Here is a 14,567-nt window from a genome sequence, read left to right as displayed (position 1 = left end):
AGTGTGCCCTTATTATTTATGAATTCGTAAGCGCCATTGAACATCAGCCTGCTGCCTTTCGAATAAGTCTCCTTCTGCAGCTACGCTGCACCGAGTCCACTTTATCTCATTTTCAGTGGCTTTCTTGATGACCGACGCTCGAATTCTACGGCAGACATCCGTTATCCTTGTCTTGAGCTAATCTGATGTCCGTCTAGATCATGTAAGCACGATCTTTTAGATAAGTCCAAAGAAGGAAATCGAGTGGAGAGAGGTCAGGTGACCTAGCCGGCTAATTTCCAGGCCCGTGCCTTCCAATCTTTTACGCATGAATAGTCGCATCCAGCCAGTTTTGTGCTTGGTTGCTGCTGTGTGCTGGCGCCCCATGTTGCTGATACCACATGAGTGGAAGATGTGACAGCGGGACTTCGCTGAGAAACTCATCCACCGTCCTTCAAGGATTTCGTCCACATGATGCTCTTCAGTCAGTATGTGGTCGAAGAAGATGGGCCTGATTATAGCACCAGCGTAAATTCCGCACCCCACATTGAACGACCACTTGTACTGGTGTCGATTGCGCTTTACCCAGTCTGCATTGTAGTCACTCTAGTAGTGCGCATTATGCAAATTTACCCGGGCATTTCTGTGAAAATTGGCTTCATCTGTGCACATGATGTTGCTCAAAAAGTCAGTGACACATCGGTATTCGTGGGGACGCAGTTTGAGAAATCTACATGATTCTGCAGGTGTGTCTTCCAAGGATTGATCCTGGTTTAGGTGGTACAGGGGAAAGGCCATCGTTTAGAATCCTCCAAACTGACGACTTGGAAGTTGGTACCTGGGCAGCCACGTACTGCACGCTAGCATGAGGGTTTGAGGCCATAAATGCTAGAACATCCGTGCATAGACTAGGTCTCAAAGATGGAGCCTTACGCCGCTGTTTCTTGAAGCTGCCGGTTTGTCACACGTTTTCATCATTTCTAGCGATAGTCGACGCGTTTGGTCTACCTCCACACTTACATGGCTGATATATATTTGCTGCCTTCCTCTTCTCATTTGCAGCTCCCAAGGCAAGAATCATTTTTACCTTCTCCTCATTAGAGAAGGACATGACGACTGGGACGAAACAAAATGCTCCTCTAAACATTTGCACTGACATTGTGAACTCACTCTTGTGGTGATAGGTTTTGTGGGAAACAAAAAGAACGATCCGTGTACTTTATCTATGCTAAGACAACCGCTTTGACTGCTTGTTTCCAACACTAAACGCGACGTGTTACTTCGGCCGAGGTGCGGGGGGTAGGGCACTAGCTCAATCGTGGTGTCTTACAGCGAAGCTGTATATGACTAGCCGATTCGTCCGTCAGTCTGTCTATCGCCTGCACGCCGATAACTCCTCCGGCGCAACCCCATGCGAATGCTCGAAAAAAACCGAAAGAGAGACGCGTGATTGGCTGCGCCAGTAGTGACATCATTGCTTCCCGTCGCAGCAGAGCGTGCGCGCAGCAGTTTCTCTCCGGCTCCGACATGGGTAGGTGACGCGTCATACGTACTGGTTCGCTTTCCAAGACCTCTGTGGCGACGAATAGTGGTGTAACATGAAGGCTGCCATCACGCTTCCATGTTCCCACAAGCTGATGGCCATTGACGCATTTGCGCAGCCTCCAGTAGAACGCATAGTCTCTTCCGCAGCACGCGCGACATGCGTAGAGTTGCCTACTGAAATTACTAGACGAAACTGTGACGCTGCGGTCGCTGGGCTACCGTGGAAATTATCGTTACTGAATGCATATGTCTAACCTTTGTGCTTGTGTCTTTGGCCGTTCTTGTTGCTTTATTTAGTACTGTTTGTGTACCTTTACTGGACAAGATTTCGAAGCAGTCCTATCGTGTTAAGGGTAGAGAGCAAGAAGACTCGCTGCACATGCGTAATCATTGCAAATTGTTGCATTTACAACGCAATATTTTCTAGAAAATGATATATGTGCTCTGTGGCAAAGTCGTTTGAACCCATAACGACGAAGTTCTGGCAACTCCATGTGCTAGCCATAATTTCTTTGCTGGTTGAACCTCCCTGTTTGCAGTTACCGCAAACACTAGCGCCTGAGTTCCCTCTAGTAATTTCTTTAAGAAACTCTATGGCGCGACGGACCACTTTATCGCACGGTATAGCGAAGCTTCATTTTACGCCGCCGCACTGGTTGCACTGCGAGCAGCGCTTCGTGGTTCCGCGTGCGTATTAGGCTGAATTTTAAAGGTGATTGACGGTAGTTAATTCGTTCTACATGGCCATTTTGAAGTGTTTAATTACGAAACTGCACTTCTAGAATGATGCGCTTCTACATTTCATTATCATCATGTGTCGTGAAATTTGTAATTTAAACCTAATAATGGTAATTACGTGAATAAGGAAATACATTGCTTCTATATTTTTTTTTGCGCGTGATGTTCGCCTGCGGAAATTTTTCATCTGAAGTGATATAATGCGACGTAATCTTGTACGCAATTTTTTTAACGTGTTGAAAGTAAAAATTACATGACGCGTTGCATTTATTTATTGATTGATTTAGTACATACTGCAGACCTTTCGGTCCAAACAGAGGGTCAATAGAACGTATACAAACAAAAGAGAACAAATTAAGAACAAACAAATACAAATTTATACAAATTTTAGTCACACTGTGTCTGTAAACTGTCGTTCCAGTCTGATACTGTTCTGGGAAAAAAAGAAACTTTAAACGTGTCAGTTCGAGCATAATAGGGTGTTAGTGAATCCGGGTGATGCTGTCTTGTTTGCCGTGTTATTGCAGGCGTTATATAAGTAGGTGGTTTAATTTCAAGCCTGTTGTTGAGAAGAAGGGAAAGGAATTCAAGTCTTAGCAGCTTTCGGCGTGATTCAAGAGTAGGTATGGAGTTTTCTGTCATAATTTTAGGGGGAGAGTCCAGTCTTTCGAATTTATTAAATATAAACCTGACTGCCTTTCTTTGTATTTTTTCAAGACGCACGATATTTGATTTAGTGTAAGGATCCCATGATATACATGCATACTCTAACTTTGGTCTAATAAATGTAAAATAACACAGTAATTTCACATTGGGAGGGGCATTTTTCAGTTTTTGTCTTAGTGTTTTCTAGGCAATAGGGAATGTCTTGCACTAGTGCACTGGCTAGGTCAAATAATTTCTTAGACTCTTAGTAAGCGCTTAATTTACACAAGAATTTTCATTCATGAGGCGTAGTTTTTCATCGATGTAGCCTAGGCTAGTATCAGAAAGCGCCTAGCATCATTCTTTTATTCTTTTTTATGTTGTGGTGCTCTAGAATAGCTAACTTTTTGTTAATATACTTTTTTTATTTTGTATCAGTTATTTTCTAATCGATATTTTTATTTTTTATTTGAAACTTCGTTACGTTATTTTCTCAACTTCTTTTTTCAATGCTTGCTGGTATTGACTGAAAAACAAAGTGACTTTGAAGCATTCTGATTCTCGATTCTTCATTGCTTGTACTAATTAGCCGAAAACAAGAATGAAGTCACATATTCCTTTTTGACTTAGGCTCGTGACTCTACGCAAAAGGCAAATATCCCTGCCGTCGAAAAGATCATCTGAAAGCTTTGCTTTAAATTTCCCCCTTGTGTTGAACAGACGCAAAACTAAATATTGTGCCAAGTAGATGAATACATTATTTGACGACAAGTATATAATCGTTTTCTGTGTTGCGATATATGAATTTGTTGCCTGAAAATCGCCACCGAAATCCCCACTGCAACTCCTCAATTTGAATCACCTGCGAAGAAATACACGAGTTGACCTAATCGTCATGAGACATCCCTCTTTGCTGCCTTTTGTGAATAAGCCATTTTTGGCATCACATAAGAGTCTAAAATAGGTGGCACTACTAGGATTTTCTATTTTCGTTATTTTCTGTTTACGAAAGTCCTGATCGCACTATAAAATTATGAATTCAATACTATCGAAGCTTATACTTTGTGTCTATCGCGACTTAGTATTTCCTTTAGTGCGAAAATATTTTTATTATTCGAGTTCCCATAATGTCACTTCTTCACATCCACTTCATGAAGTACGTCCAAATGTAAAACTAAGGGATGGCGGAGCGTAGCCTATTGCACCTACCATACAATAATATCCTCACCAAAGACCACTGGTGTCCTCCATATGCGAACTCTATTACAGCGTATTCCTGCTAGAAAATACCATGAATTCATATGGCATAAATGAAAAATGCTTTTTCGCGAAGAGTCTCGTAAACCATGAAAGGTACACCGCACCATAATATAGAGTGTTGAGTAAACGCGCTGTTACGCGTAGGGAGAGAAGTGTACGGGTGACACACCACACAGAGCGCCAACTGGGAATCGTTTGTTTCCGTCGATTTGTCGATACATAATTATACACACGTGTTAAGAAAATGGTCGCGCGAAGAAAGATTAAAGTACAAGTAGCGTGCACATGGGCCGTCGCTTTAGCATCCCCAAACCAAGTGAGATAAAGTGTGAGTAGTTTCTTTTTGCTACACTCCCTTCTCGCTCTGTGTGATGTGTGCTTGGCCGAGTGCATAACAGCGCGTTTATCAAGGACAATGTGTAGCCAACTGGACCCATTTGCAGCTATACATAATGTAGATGTATGGTTGCTCTTTCATTACTGGTGATATCTCCTTTGTTGCTTCCGCGTGATGGTTCCTGTTATACTTTTTATAACTAGTCCACAAGGAACCAGGCAAAGATGACTGAGGTGGTTTAAACTCCCTAAGCAACAGAGCGTTACTTGAGATTGCATAGGGCAGGAATCCGGGTTAACCTTGACTGACTAGTGCCTCAGCGTACACCCAATGGTCCTTAAGGAGCGTTCTTGCATTCCGCCCCGCTTTGCCGGCACTGCTGGGAACCGAACCGAACAAGAAAGAACAAGATGCACCGCTAAATTAAGCCATTTCGTTAATGCACTCTGCTGCGACAAAGTTTACTTTTTTTTAACGCAAAGCCCGCAAGGCATCGAAGCCAAAGTGCCAGCGAAAGTCTTTGTGGAACAGGCGGCACATGTGTCATTTCGATCGCATTTTCTCAGCGGCACAAATCGCAGGAAATACATGCATGAAAATGAAAGTTTCCCCCGGGAAGTTGGTGCGATTTAAAAAGCATGATTTTTGGGTGCTGAAAAGATACACGTAAGGGAGAACCACGAAGACACAGAGAGCGCTCTGCGCGTTTTCGTTTGATTCCTATATACTGTATATGAAAATTTCCCGCCAGTATACAATCTAGCTAGTGCGTATGCCAGACGCGTTTTTCTGTTTACGATCGCCCCCTGTCTCTCGCTGTTTGTATATCTCTCTTTCTCGACAGCGTGCTCGCACAATACAAAGCTAACGAAATTAAAATTAAATTATGGGGTTTTACGTGCCAAAACCACTTCCTGATTATGAGGCACGCCGTAGTGATGGACTCCGGATTTTTCTACCACCTGCGGTTGTTTATCATGCACCTAAATTTAAGTACACGGGTGTTTTCGCATTTCGCCCCCATCGAAATGCGGCCGCCGTGGCCGGGATTCGATCCCGCGACCTTGTGCTCAGCAGCCTAACACCATAGCCACTGAGCAACTACGGCGGGTACAAAGCTAACATGCTGCCTAGTTTGGGATACGTTTGCGGTAAATGCTAGTGCAAAGCAATGCATGCGCCGACTATATAACATACATAGGAAATGCGCTTTGTAAAATGCGCTTTCTTCACCACTGACTCTTCGCGACGCACGCAAAATCAGAAAGGGCGTGAGCCCACGGAGACTGCACTGCAGAAGCAAATTGGTACTTTTTGAGTGAGCAGTACAAATGTTTTTGGGTTAAAACCACTCACAAGAACTTATCACTTCTAAGCAATAACGCACGGCGTAGTTTGGCTATACCTGCCGTAGCTCGGCAGAAGTTGGCAGATGAAAGAAAATTTGCCCTTTCGAACCAAGAAAAAAAATTCGACAGAGACTGTTCACGTGTGGGAATGAGAAAGCGTTGTACCGTTTGTAGACCTCGGAACGTCATGAACGCGCTCATTTTATACACCCATGACATGGCACAGCCCCCTCCCAATTGTCTGCGCCGTCACGTGCCTAATCACGCACGCATTAGGCCACACCTTTGATCAGCCAGAACCGTGGAGCCACCCTGCCGTCGGGGAAGCATGCTCGTCTCGCATCCCGGAGGCCTGGCTTCGATTGAAACCGAAACCGATATGTACCAGATTTTCTTCTCGAAGCCATCAATTAGTTTACAGGAACCTCCCTGTGAAAATTGACGTCAATCTGGGTACTTTATGACGTGTTTTCACTCTTTGCGCCGTCGGCCATTTTTGGTACCATCGCTCGGTCACACCGCCGCCAATGACTGCGGATTTTCGCGCAACGGGGCATATAACGCTTTCGCATTAAATAGATATTGCCGCAGAAGTAGTTCAGTGCACGTGAATATAGTGTACTAGAAGGTAGTTATGGGTTCAGGGAGACATGCGCCATGCATTGCCGTGAGACCGTAAATGTGGAAAGGTCAGGCACCTGGACAAGGTTGATCCGTTAGGTCGGGAAACTTCGGGCGAAACGTGGTTCAGCACAAATTGTGATCGACCATCAGCAAGGGTAGTTATAGGAGCAGCGATTGAAGCGCCACTATGTGAGGAGGGAACAAACATTGGGAAAGAAAAAAAACGTTTCGAATTAAAACGAGGCGCAGTTTGACCCATTCTACAAAAATAAAATGCCTAATAAATTTTGTGTACACGTGTCCAGGAAAGAAAATACAAATCTGTTTTACTTTGTTATTATCAATAAACACATTTATTTCAGCGCCCCACGTAGTAGGGGGTGATGACGCCGCTACCAACTTGCAGTGCAATGCGGTTCTTGAAGTGTGAGGAAAGGCGCGCTCGTCAAGTTCACCTGTCACCCCTCATGCGTTGTGTTGTTTTACTTGTCGACGTTTGACTGTATATGGTGGCGCGGGTAGTTTCATTGTTTTTTAACCTGTTCAATCAAAAGCAGGGAGTTACGACGGCCAGAGAATTGTTTACTTTAGCTGTTTTCGTGCGGCTGCGCTGCCTGACGGGCTTAGCGTCTGACGATGGGACCAGCACTTTGCCCCCAAAGTTTTCTTCGGCCTCCAAGTTCCATGCAGGGTTAAAACACGTTGCCGGGCTAGTTGGTTAGAATCCATGATATAATGTATAGGCGCGACTTAACGAGGACGTAGAAAGAAGCAGATACACAGAGACAGCGCTTTACTTTAGCTTCACGAATCAAACAATTTTGAGTCGCTGGTTTAAAAAACCGTAACCTCGTTCACTGAAGTGCGGTAGCCTTTGTCGTTGACACACGAAGTCCCCATAGACAATTTCTTAAGGTTTTTAGACTTGGAATTGTACTTTTCCCCACAAATGGCCTGCTGGAGTTATCAGCCGAAAGGCAATAAGCCAGTCCTACCATTTCATTCCACCCATTCAAATCTTGTAAAACGTGCAGCAGTAACATCGTGTTTCAATAATTCTCTGACGAAGTCATGTGGCCACAAAGTGGAAGCCAATTTCAGAGATCAGGCCAAGCGCATGGCAGGTTCTGGTTACCCGATGCGTGTGCTCACCTCTCTCAAGGAGGGCTTAAGCAGGAAGTGTAAAAATGCATCAAATGGAAGCAGTGCCAATGCTTGAGCAAAGAAAGTTGCTGTGGTACCATACATTCATTGCATTTCACATAATCTCAGAAGAACAGTGGCAAAATCGGGAGTGGACGTGGTTTTCTCTGCCCCTGAGTGTCTACAGAAGCTATGCAAACAGGTTAATACACAGAATAACAAAAGGCACGCATGTTCTACTCAACATCGCACACAATTCGTAACCTTCACTCATGACGTTGTCTATGCCATTCCATTTTCGTGTGGAAGAACGTATGTTGGTCAAACCGGCAGATGCATCAATGAGAGATTAAAAGAACATCGGTATAACATCACTAGGGTAATATCAGGTCATTTGGGCATTCATTGCCGAGATTGTTCCTGCAAACCCATGTTCGAAAGCACTTCGATTCTGTATAGGGCCCAAAGCAGGATGACAAGGAAGATTGTGGAGGCCTATGAAATTGCAAAATTAAAGGGAAGGTGCGCGAGCAAGCCATCAGTGTCGCCATATGAAAAGGAGATACGATTCCTCAGTTTATCTTTGTAACTATTGCAGTATATGTTTAAAGCATGCCTTGGACACGTGTACGATTAATCGTAATGCACCACTAAACGTTCTTTTTTTGCTGTCACGTTTGTTTCCGCTCGTACGGTGTATATTTATCGATGCGTGCGAAAATAAAAACCTATAGTTGAAAGTGAAGGCTTGTGTCTGTCTATCTGTTCATTTTTGCGTCCTCGTTCAGTCGTGTTTATACGCTCGTGGATCAATGCAGGGATGCAATTCGAACAGCCATACGGCTGACCTTCTGCTGCATCGCTTTCCGCGCTGAAAGCTCGAAACACCCATCAAGTCGAAGGGCAGGCATTTTAATACACAGCTCCGATGGCAGGCCACCAAAACAAATTCAGCGCCTTTGTGAACAACATGACGTCACCCCTGTTCTTAACGGATATGGTGGTACATTATTTTTCTTCCGCCGGATGTGCTCCCTCGTCACATAGATAAGCCCCATGAACCGCAAACCGCCATGTTTTGGACGTAAGGGCTTCTATGGACGGTTCGCTACCAGGTATATTTACCTTGACGTGGATGCCAGCCCATGCGACAGCAGCGCCGCTGCAGCCAACAAGCGTCGCATAGCGTTTCCCGTCACTCATTCCTGCCGTTTTCAGTTGTGCTTGTTGTGGGCTGCTAGCGTGTGCGTCGAAGTTTGTGTTAGTGATTTTTTTTGTAGTTTATTAGCTCAAACGACGATTCGTTCAAAATAAAGGCTTGCTTTCCACTGAGGCGTTCCAGTTGAATTATACACAGTGGTTGTCGCCGCAATATAAAGATATGCATGCAATATAAAGTATTCAATTACTTTAATTGTCCAATATTGAAATGACTCATGTAGGAGAAGCTTATAATTAATGAACCAATGTTTATTTTTTGTTAATTAATTAACTAAAATTAAGTGCGTTGTGGGTTTGCATTATTCATAATACTTAAATAATTGAGTAATTAGGTAAATAATCATTTTGTTAAGAATTAGTTTTGCCATCACCAATAGAGAATTGATACTCAGACTTGATCCTGAGGTTTTCATTGATAATTTTTTTTATATGTGACACTAATTGTAAGAATTGCATGTGCATATGGACAGTTGTTGATTTTCTGCAGCCTAATGACGTATGAGCAACAATTGTGACTTCTACGGATAACTATTCCATAAGACTTGATTTTATACCGCCACATTTTAGATAACGAGTCGGCTCGCTCTCGTTTTCAATATGTTTAGCCTTTCTTAGATGTTCTTACACACTACTCCACCTCGGAGCGTGTGAGGACCTTGAATATAAAAAAAAGGAAAGCTACAAACATCCACAAGCTCAACCCGCGCAACGAGCCGTCGTAGCACAGCGGGTCGGGGGAAACACGGCTGCTTCCATAGATGCTAAAGTGGTGCTGCCTGGTGACTTCTACGAAAGGAGCCCGAGCCACGGGCCTTCTTCAACACACTGCACCTTTCTAGTGCACTGTGGCGTCAGGCCTCCTGCTGCAGCTGTTGCGACGTCAGCCGACAGTCTTGCGGTTTGTACTTTGGGACTAGTGGCTGGTTCGCACGAGGCTGAACTACGAATGCTCATCGCACGCTCTTTCGCAATCTTCGCAGCGTCAATTACATTCTCTCTCTTTCTCTCGCTGCTTCCTTTATCGGTCTGCCTGCATCCACACAGTGGGAATGCTCATGGTTTGGTAAATAGCTATGGAACTACTTTTTCCTGATGCTGCCAACGGGTGATGCATGAACCACTCAGATAATGCAACGTGAAATATCACAGGTCTGCTCTGTACGGGGCGGTATTTTTCAGTTTTCGAAAATTTTTAAATATCGTCTGTGGCAGATAGCATAATTTTTCTCCCTGAGCTGGATTATTCGAGGTGACGGACATTACTAGCACGAGAAATCAAAACACACAGTTAAGTAATTACCAAAAATTCACTAATTAACTTATTAATTAATTTGCGGCGCATATTGCAATTTACAAATTGTTGCCGGTAAGCTTGCACGACATATCGATTTGAAAGTAATCTCCTCGATGACACCAGTTCGGAGATATTTCCAAAAGTGAAGAGAAAAGTGCAAGGGCATCCCAATTACTGCTGTGTCCAATGCCTAAAAAAGCGTCTTGTTAAAGAAGAGAAAGTAGGTTGAACAACAGGGAATTTTTACGGCGAATATGATGGCGCATAGCTCCAAACTGTTGTCATTCTGCTAATTCCTTCCACATGGATACGCCTTTTAAACTCACCGGCTACAATTCGTGAATTGCAATATGTGCCGCCAATAATTATTGAAGAAGTTAATTAGTGATTTTTGTTAGTAAGTTGAATAATTGATGTTTCGTGAAAGTAATGACCACCTCTCTGAATTATCTGCCTGAAGGACTAGAAGTATTTGATATGAAATAGGTCATATTTAAAAATTCTGGGAAACTGAAAAATAATCACCTCGCGTAGTATAAATGCAGCAGGCAGCATCTCTATCAACGCACTCTCATTATGGTGTCAAATAATAACATTCCTTTTATTTTCGAGCAATGACGTTTGAATGATGTCAGCGGTTTGACGTGCATACATTTTATATTTAATTTCGTCAGAAATATACCACAGTTGTAAATTTGCGGCTTTATCTGTGCGTGTTTTTGTCTATGTTTTCTTAAATCATAATTTTATTATCCGTGATTATCACGCAGCATGACATATAAAGAATACGAATACGTGCTATTTATAGTGATGCTAGTATTGCAACTATAGATACGATGAACTATACTGAATACGTCTACTCAAGGACGGCCGTCTAAATCTCGACGGAAATCCAATGAGATACGTGCGTTCAATTAGACGGTTGATAAATTTGGAGGTGCTAGGTGTATTCGAGGCACCGTAAGAAATTTACAAATTGCCCGTCGCAGTCTCTCCAGCCTACCCTCGAGCAGTGATTAAAATTTCGTAATTCTTGCTGTAAGAAAACGGCTAAACATTTATGCTTGAATATTTTGACTTGTAGACTGCACACCCTCTACGCTTAGAATCAACCATTGAAAGTTTCTTCCTGTTGGAAGTGTTTACTGAAATAATGAAATAATGCGCGGCCGGGAATTCAATGCCGCCGCTGACGTCTGTAATTAAACCCAGGGAGGTGAGCTGGTGCAAAGGGTGTTGCAGTGCTGTGGAAATTTGTTACGGAAATCGGAAATTCACCTTCGTTGGGAATGCGCTACAAGGCCAGCAAGGCTATAGCGAGGAACTTGCTGTATGCTTTGTCTTTGTGCATTAGAAAACTACTCCACTGTAGTTTCAGTCACGGTTCTGCAAAAACTAACAAATTTGCCGCCTTTATTAGTGCTACTACTACTATTAATATTATTATTATTTGCAATGCAATAATTTATTGATAACGGATTTTATACAAGAATGACGATCACTTTCGCGTGACGTAGTGCTCCACTAGCGAATCAGCTATTCAGGTTTTGCTCAATCCACCAATAAGCGCGCTTAAAGTGACGTAGCCGAAAGTGGGTATCCGAAAATACGCCCCAGACTTTTCGACAGATTTATTAGATGTGTGTGTTCGACCGAAAGCGCTCACTTAAAATTTTAGGGTAACCACAGAACCGATAATTGTGCGTTAGCTTGCATATTTTCGTGATGATTATGAAACAATAATTTCTACGCTCTCGTTTACTCTATTTTAGTGCGATTGGATTAACCCTTTGCTGAACTATGTCGCTTGTTGGACATGGAGCGTAGGCGAAAGGCTTTTTTATGCAACGTATTATTTAGAGGTATTCGAGGCATATTGTCGCTTATGTCAAGCTGTCGAGATTGTAAACGAGAACTGGTTCTAACAATTCCTCAGCACGGTCAATTCCCCCTCCTAGATGCTTGCAGTGTGGTTACGCAGGCGTTCATGTCATATTTCGGGAGTAGTGCGAAACTTTCACCTAACGCTAGCGCCGTCTCTACGGCTATACTGTGCCACAATATGTCTTGCTTCAAGGGCTGATGTTGACAGCGTTACGCTGAAGCACACAGACGAAGAGTGAATGGCAACGCCACACGTTCTGTGAGCTATATGTTCTTTCAAGTATTGGTATACGCCCTTCTCTATTCCGCTGTTATCGCAGAAGCCCCGTTAAAGTCTACTGACCTCCAGTGGACCGCATTCACGCGCAGGTGTCATGCCGTGCACTCTTCTACTGCGCACACAAAGCCAGAGCAAAGCGTTCCCACTAGGGCACGTCTTTCCACACCGCCGCGAATGTCAGGAGCGGGAAGGTCCCGCTTATAGTTGTGTGCGGCTCACCTCCGCCGACGCAGCGTCGACCGCGCGCTGCGTTGGGGAACCGCGCGACCCGAATACCGGACGCCAGGCTTGCGGCTCGACCGATGACTTGCCGCACCGGGCCACTGGTGAGCCGGCACGGGAACCAGAGCGCGAGCCAGTGCGCGTCGCCACCCGCGAGTGGGAGGGCCGCGGGATCACAGCATTTTCCGGCGTCGTGATACGGCCGGAGGCGGCGGTGGAAGCCGGAGTCTCCTTGCCTGAGGCCAGCCGTAATGTGCGTGCGTGGAACAGCCCTGTTCCACGAATCGAGACCTGCACAATGAAGACGCGTGGTTCCTGATGGCTGCAAGCGACGGTTGATCTTCCAACGGCAGGCGGTCAATTTCGTAGACGCACTGCGAAAAAGGTTGTAGACGTAGATCCTTGGAAATACTGGCAAACTTGAGTACGACGATGATGATCATGGGATTGCTGATGATGATGACCTCATATTATGGCTCATAACCACACTGATAGATTGGCTAAGAATTGTGCGCCAAAACATTTACTTCATCTTTTGAAGTGTTACATATTAGATTAAAACAAAAACGCATACAAAAACAAACAAATAACTAAAGAAAACTCAACAAGTTATTCGTATAATTTATTGTATACAACCGCAAACGGCATCTAACAGGTCCCTGTGGCTGAAACCAGGCACGTACCCAGGATTTTTTTTCGGGGGGGGCCCACCACCTTCATCATCATCATCATCATCATCATCATCATCGTCGTCGTCGTCGTCGTCGTCGTCGTCGTCATCGTCGTCATCATCATCATCATCAGCCTGTTTTTAGTACACTGCAGAACGAAGGCCTCTCCCTGCGATCTCCAATTACCCCTGTCCTGCGCCAACCGATTCCAACTAGCGCCCGCGAATTTCCTAATTTCATCGCTCCACCTAGTCTTTTGTCATCCTCGATTGCGTTTTCCTTCTCTTGGTACCCATTCTGCAACCCTAATGGTCCAACGGTTATCTAATCAGCGCATTACATGACCTGCCCAGCTCCATTTTTTCCTCTTGATGTCAATTAGAATATCCTCTATACCCGTTTGCTCTCTGATCCAAACAACTGTCTTTCTGTATCTTAATGTTATGCCTAGCAATCTTCGTTCCATCGCTCTTTGCGTGGTCCTTGCTCTCAGACATCTTTGTCAGTCTCCGAATCTCTGCACCATTTGTCAGCATTGGCAAAACGCACTGATTGCACATCTTACTTTTCAATGATAATGGCAAGCTTCCAGTCAGGAGCTGGCAATGTCTGCCGTATGCGATCCAACCCATTTTTATTCTTCTGTGAATTTTCTTCTCCTAATCAGGGTTCCCTGTGATTAATTCACCTAGGTAAGCGTGCTCCTTCACAGTCTCTAGAGGCCCACTGGTGATCCTGATCTCTTGTTCCTTTGCCCGGCTATTTATCATTATCTTTATCTTCTGCATATTAATATTCAACCCCACTCTTACACTCTCTCTGTTAAGGTCTCCAATGATTTGCTGTAACTCGACTGCATTGTTGCTGAATAGAACAATGTCATCGGCAAACCGAAGGTTGCTGAGATATTCGCCGCCGATCTTTACTCGTAAGCCTTCCCAGCTTAATAGCTTGAATTCTTCTAAGCAAGCAGTGAATAGCTTTGCAGAAATTGTGTCTCCCTGTCTCACCCTTTTCTCTATAGGTATCTCCCTGCTTTTCTTGAGTAGAATTGAGGTAGCTGTAGAACCTCTGTGGATATTCTTACGCGAAAGACAAGTCAGTAAGACGAGAAACTATTTATAGGTTATATTTACAACAACACTTGCAGCGCTGACCGGTTAGATCCACAGCTCGAGCCCAGTTCGTTCTTACTCTTCTTTTCTGGAGTGATGGCACCCACGCGCCTCATTCGAACAAATACCACACGCATGTAGCAATATTACTCCGCCAGTTAATCACAGAAGCGAACAAAATCATCGTCATGTGGCCTTATCAATATGGCGTCGTGCTTGATAGCTCCAGATCGTCCGCTGTTCTTGAAGAGTTTTTTCCA

At 44.1% G+C, this 14,567-nt stretch overlaps 1 protein-coding gene across 1 annotated transcript in view; it reads right to left on the bottom strand.

The window, feature by feature from the left end:
• LOC135904831 (E3 ubiquitin-protein ligase MARCHF11-like) overlaps positions 1-14,567 on the bottom strand; it is a 130,388-nt gene that overhangs the window by 114,090 nt on the left and 1,731 nt on the right. Inside the window, exons 2-3 of the mRNA XM_065435823.1 lie at positions 12,897-12,971; positions 12,519-12,812 (exon numbers count right to left, since the gene is read on the bottom strand). Of these exons, the coding sequence (XP_065291895.1) occupies positions 12,519-12,812; positions 12,897-12,971 (369 nt within the window). The remainder of the gene's footprint in view (positions 1-12,518; positions 12,813-12,896; positions 12,972-14,567) is intronic.

Source organism: Dermacentor albipictus, chromosome 1 (genome assembly GCF_038994185.2).
Source record: "Dermacentor albipictus isolate Rhodes 1998 colony chromosome 1, USDA_Dalb.pri_finalv2, whole genome shotgun sequence".
Lineage (NCBI taxonomy): Eukaryota > Metazoa > Arthropoda > Arachnida > Ixodida > Ixodidae > Dermacentor > Dermacentor albipictus.
Note: the sequence above shows the minus strand (reverse complement) of the source record. Positions and strands in the feature narration are given on the sequence as shown.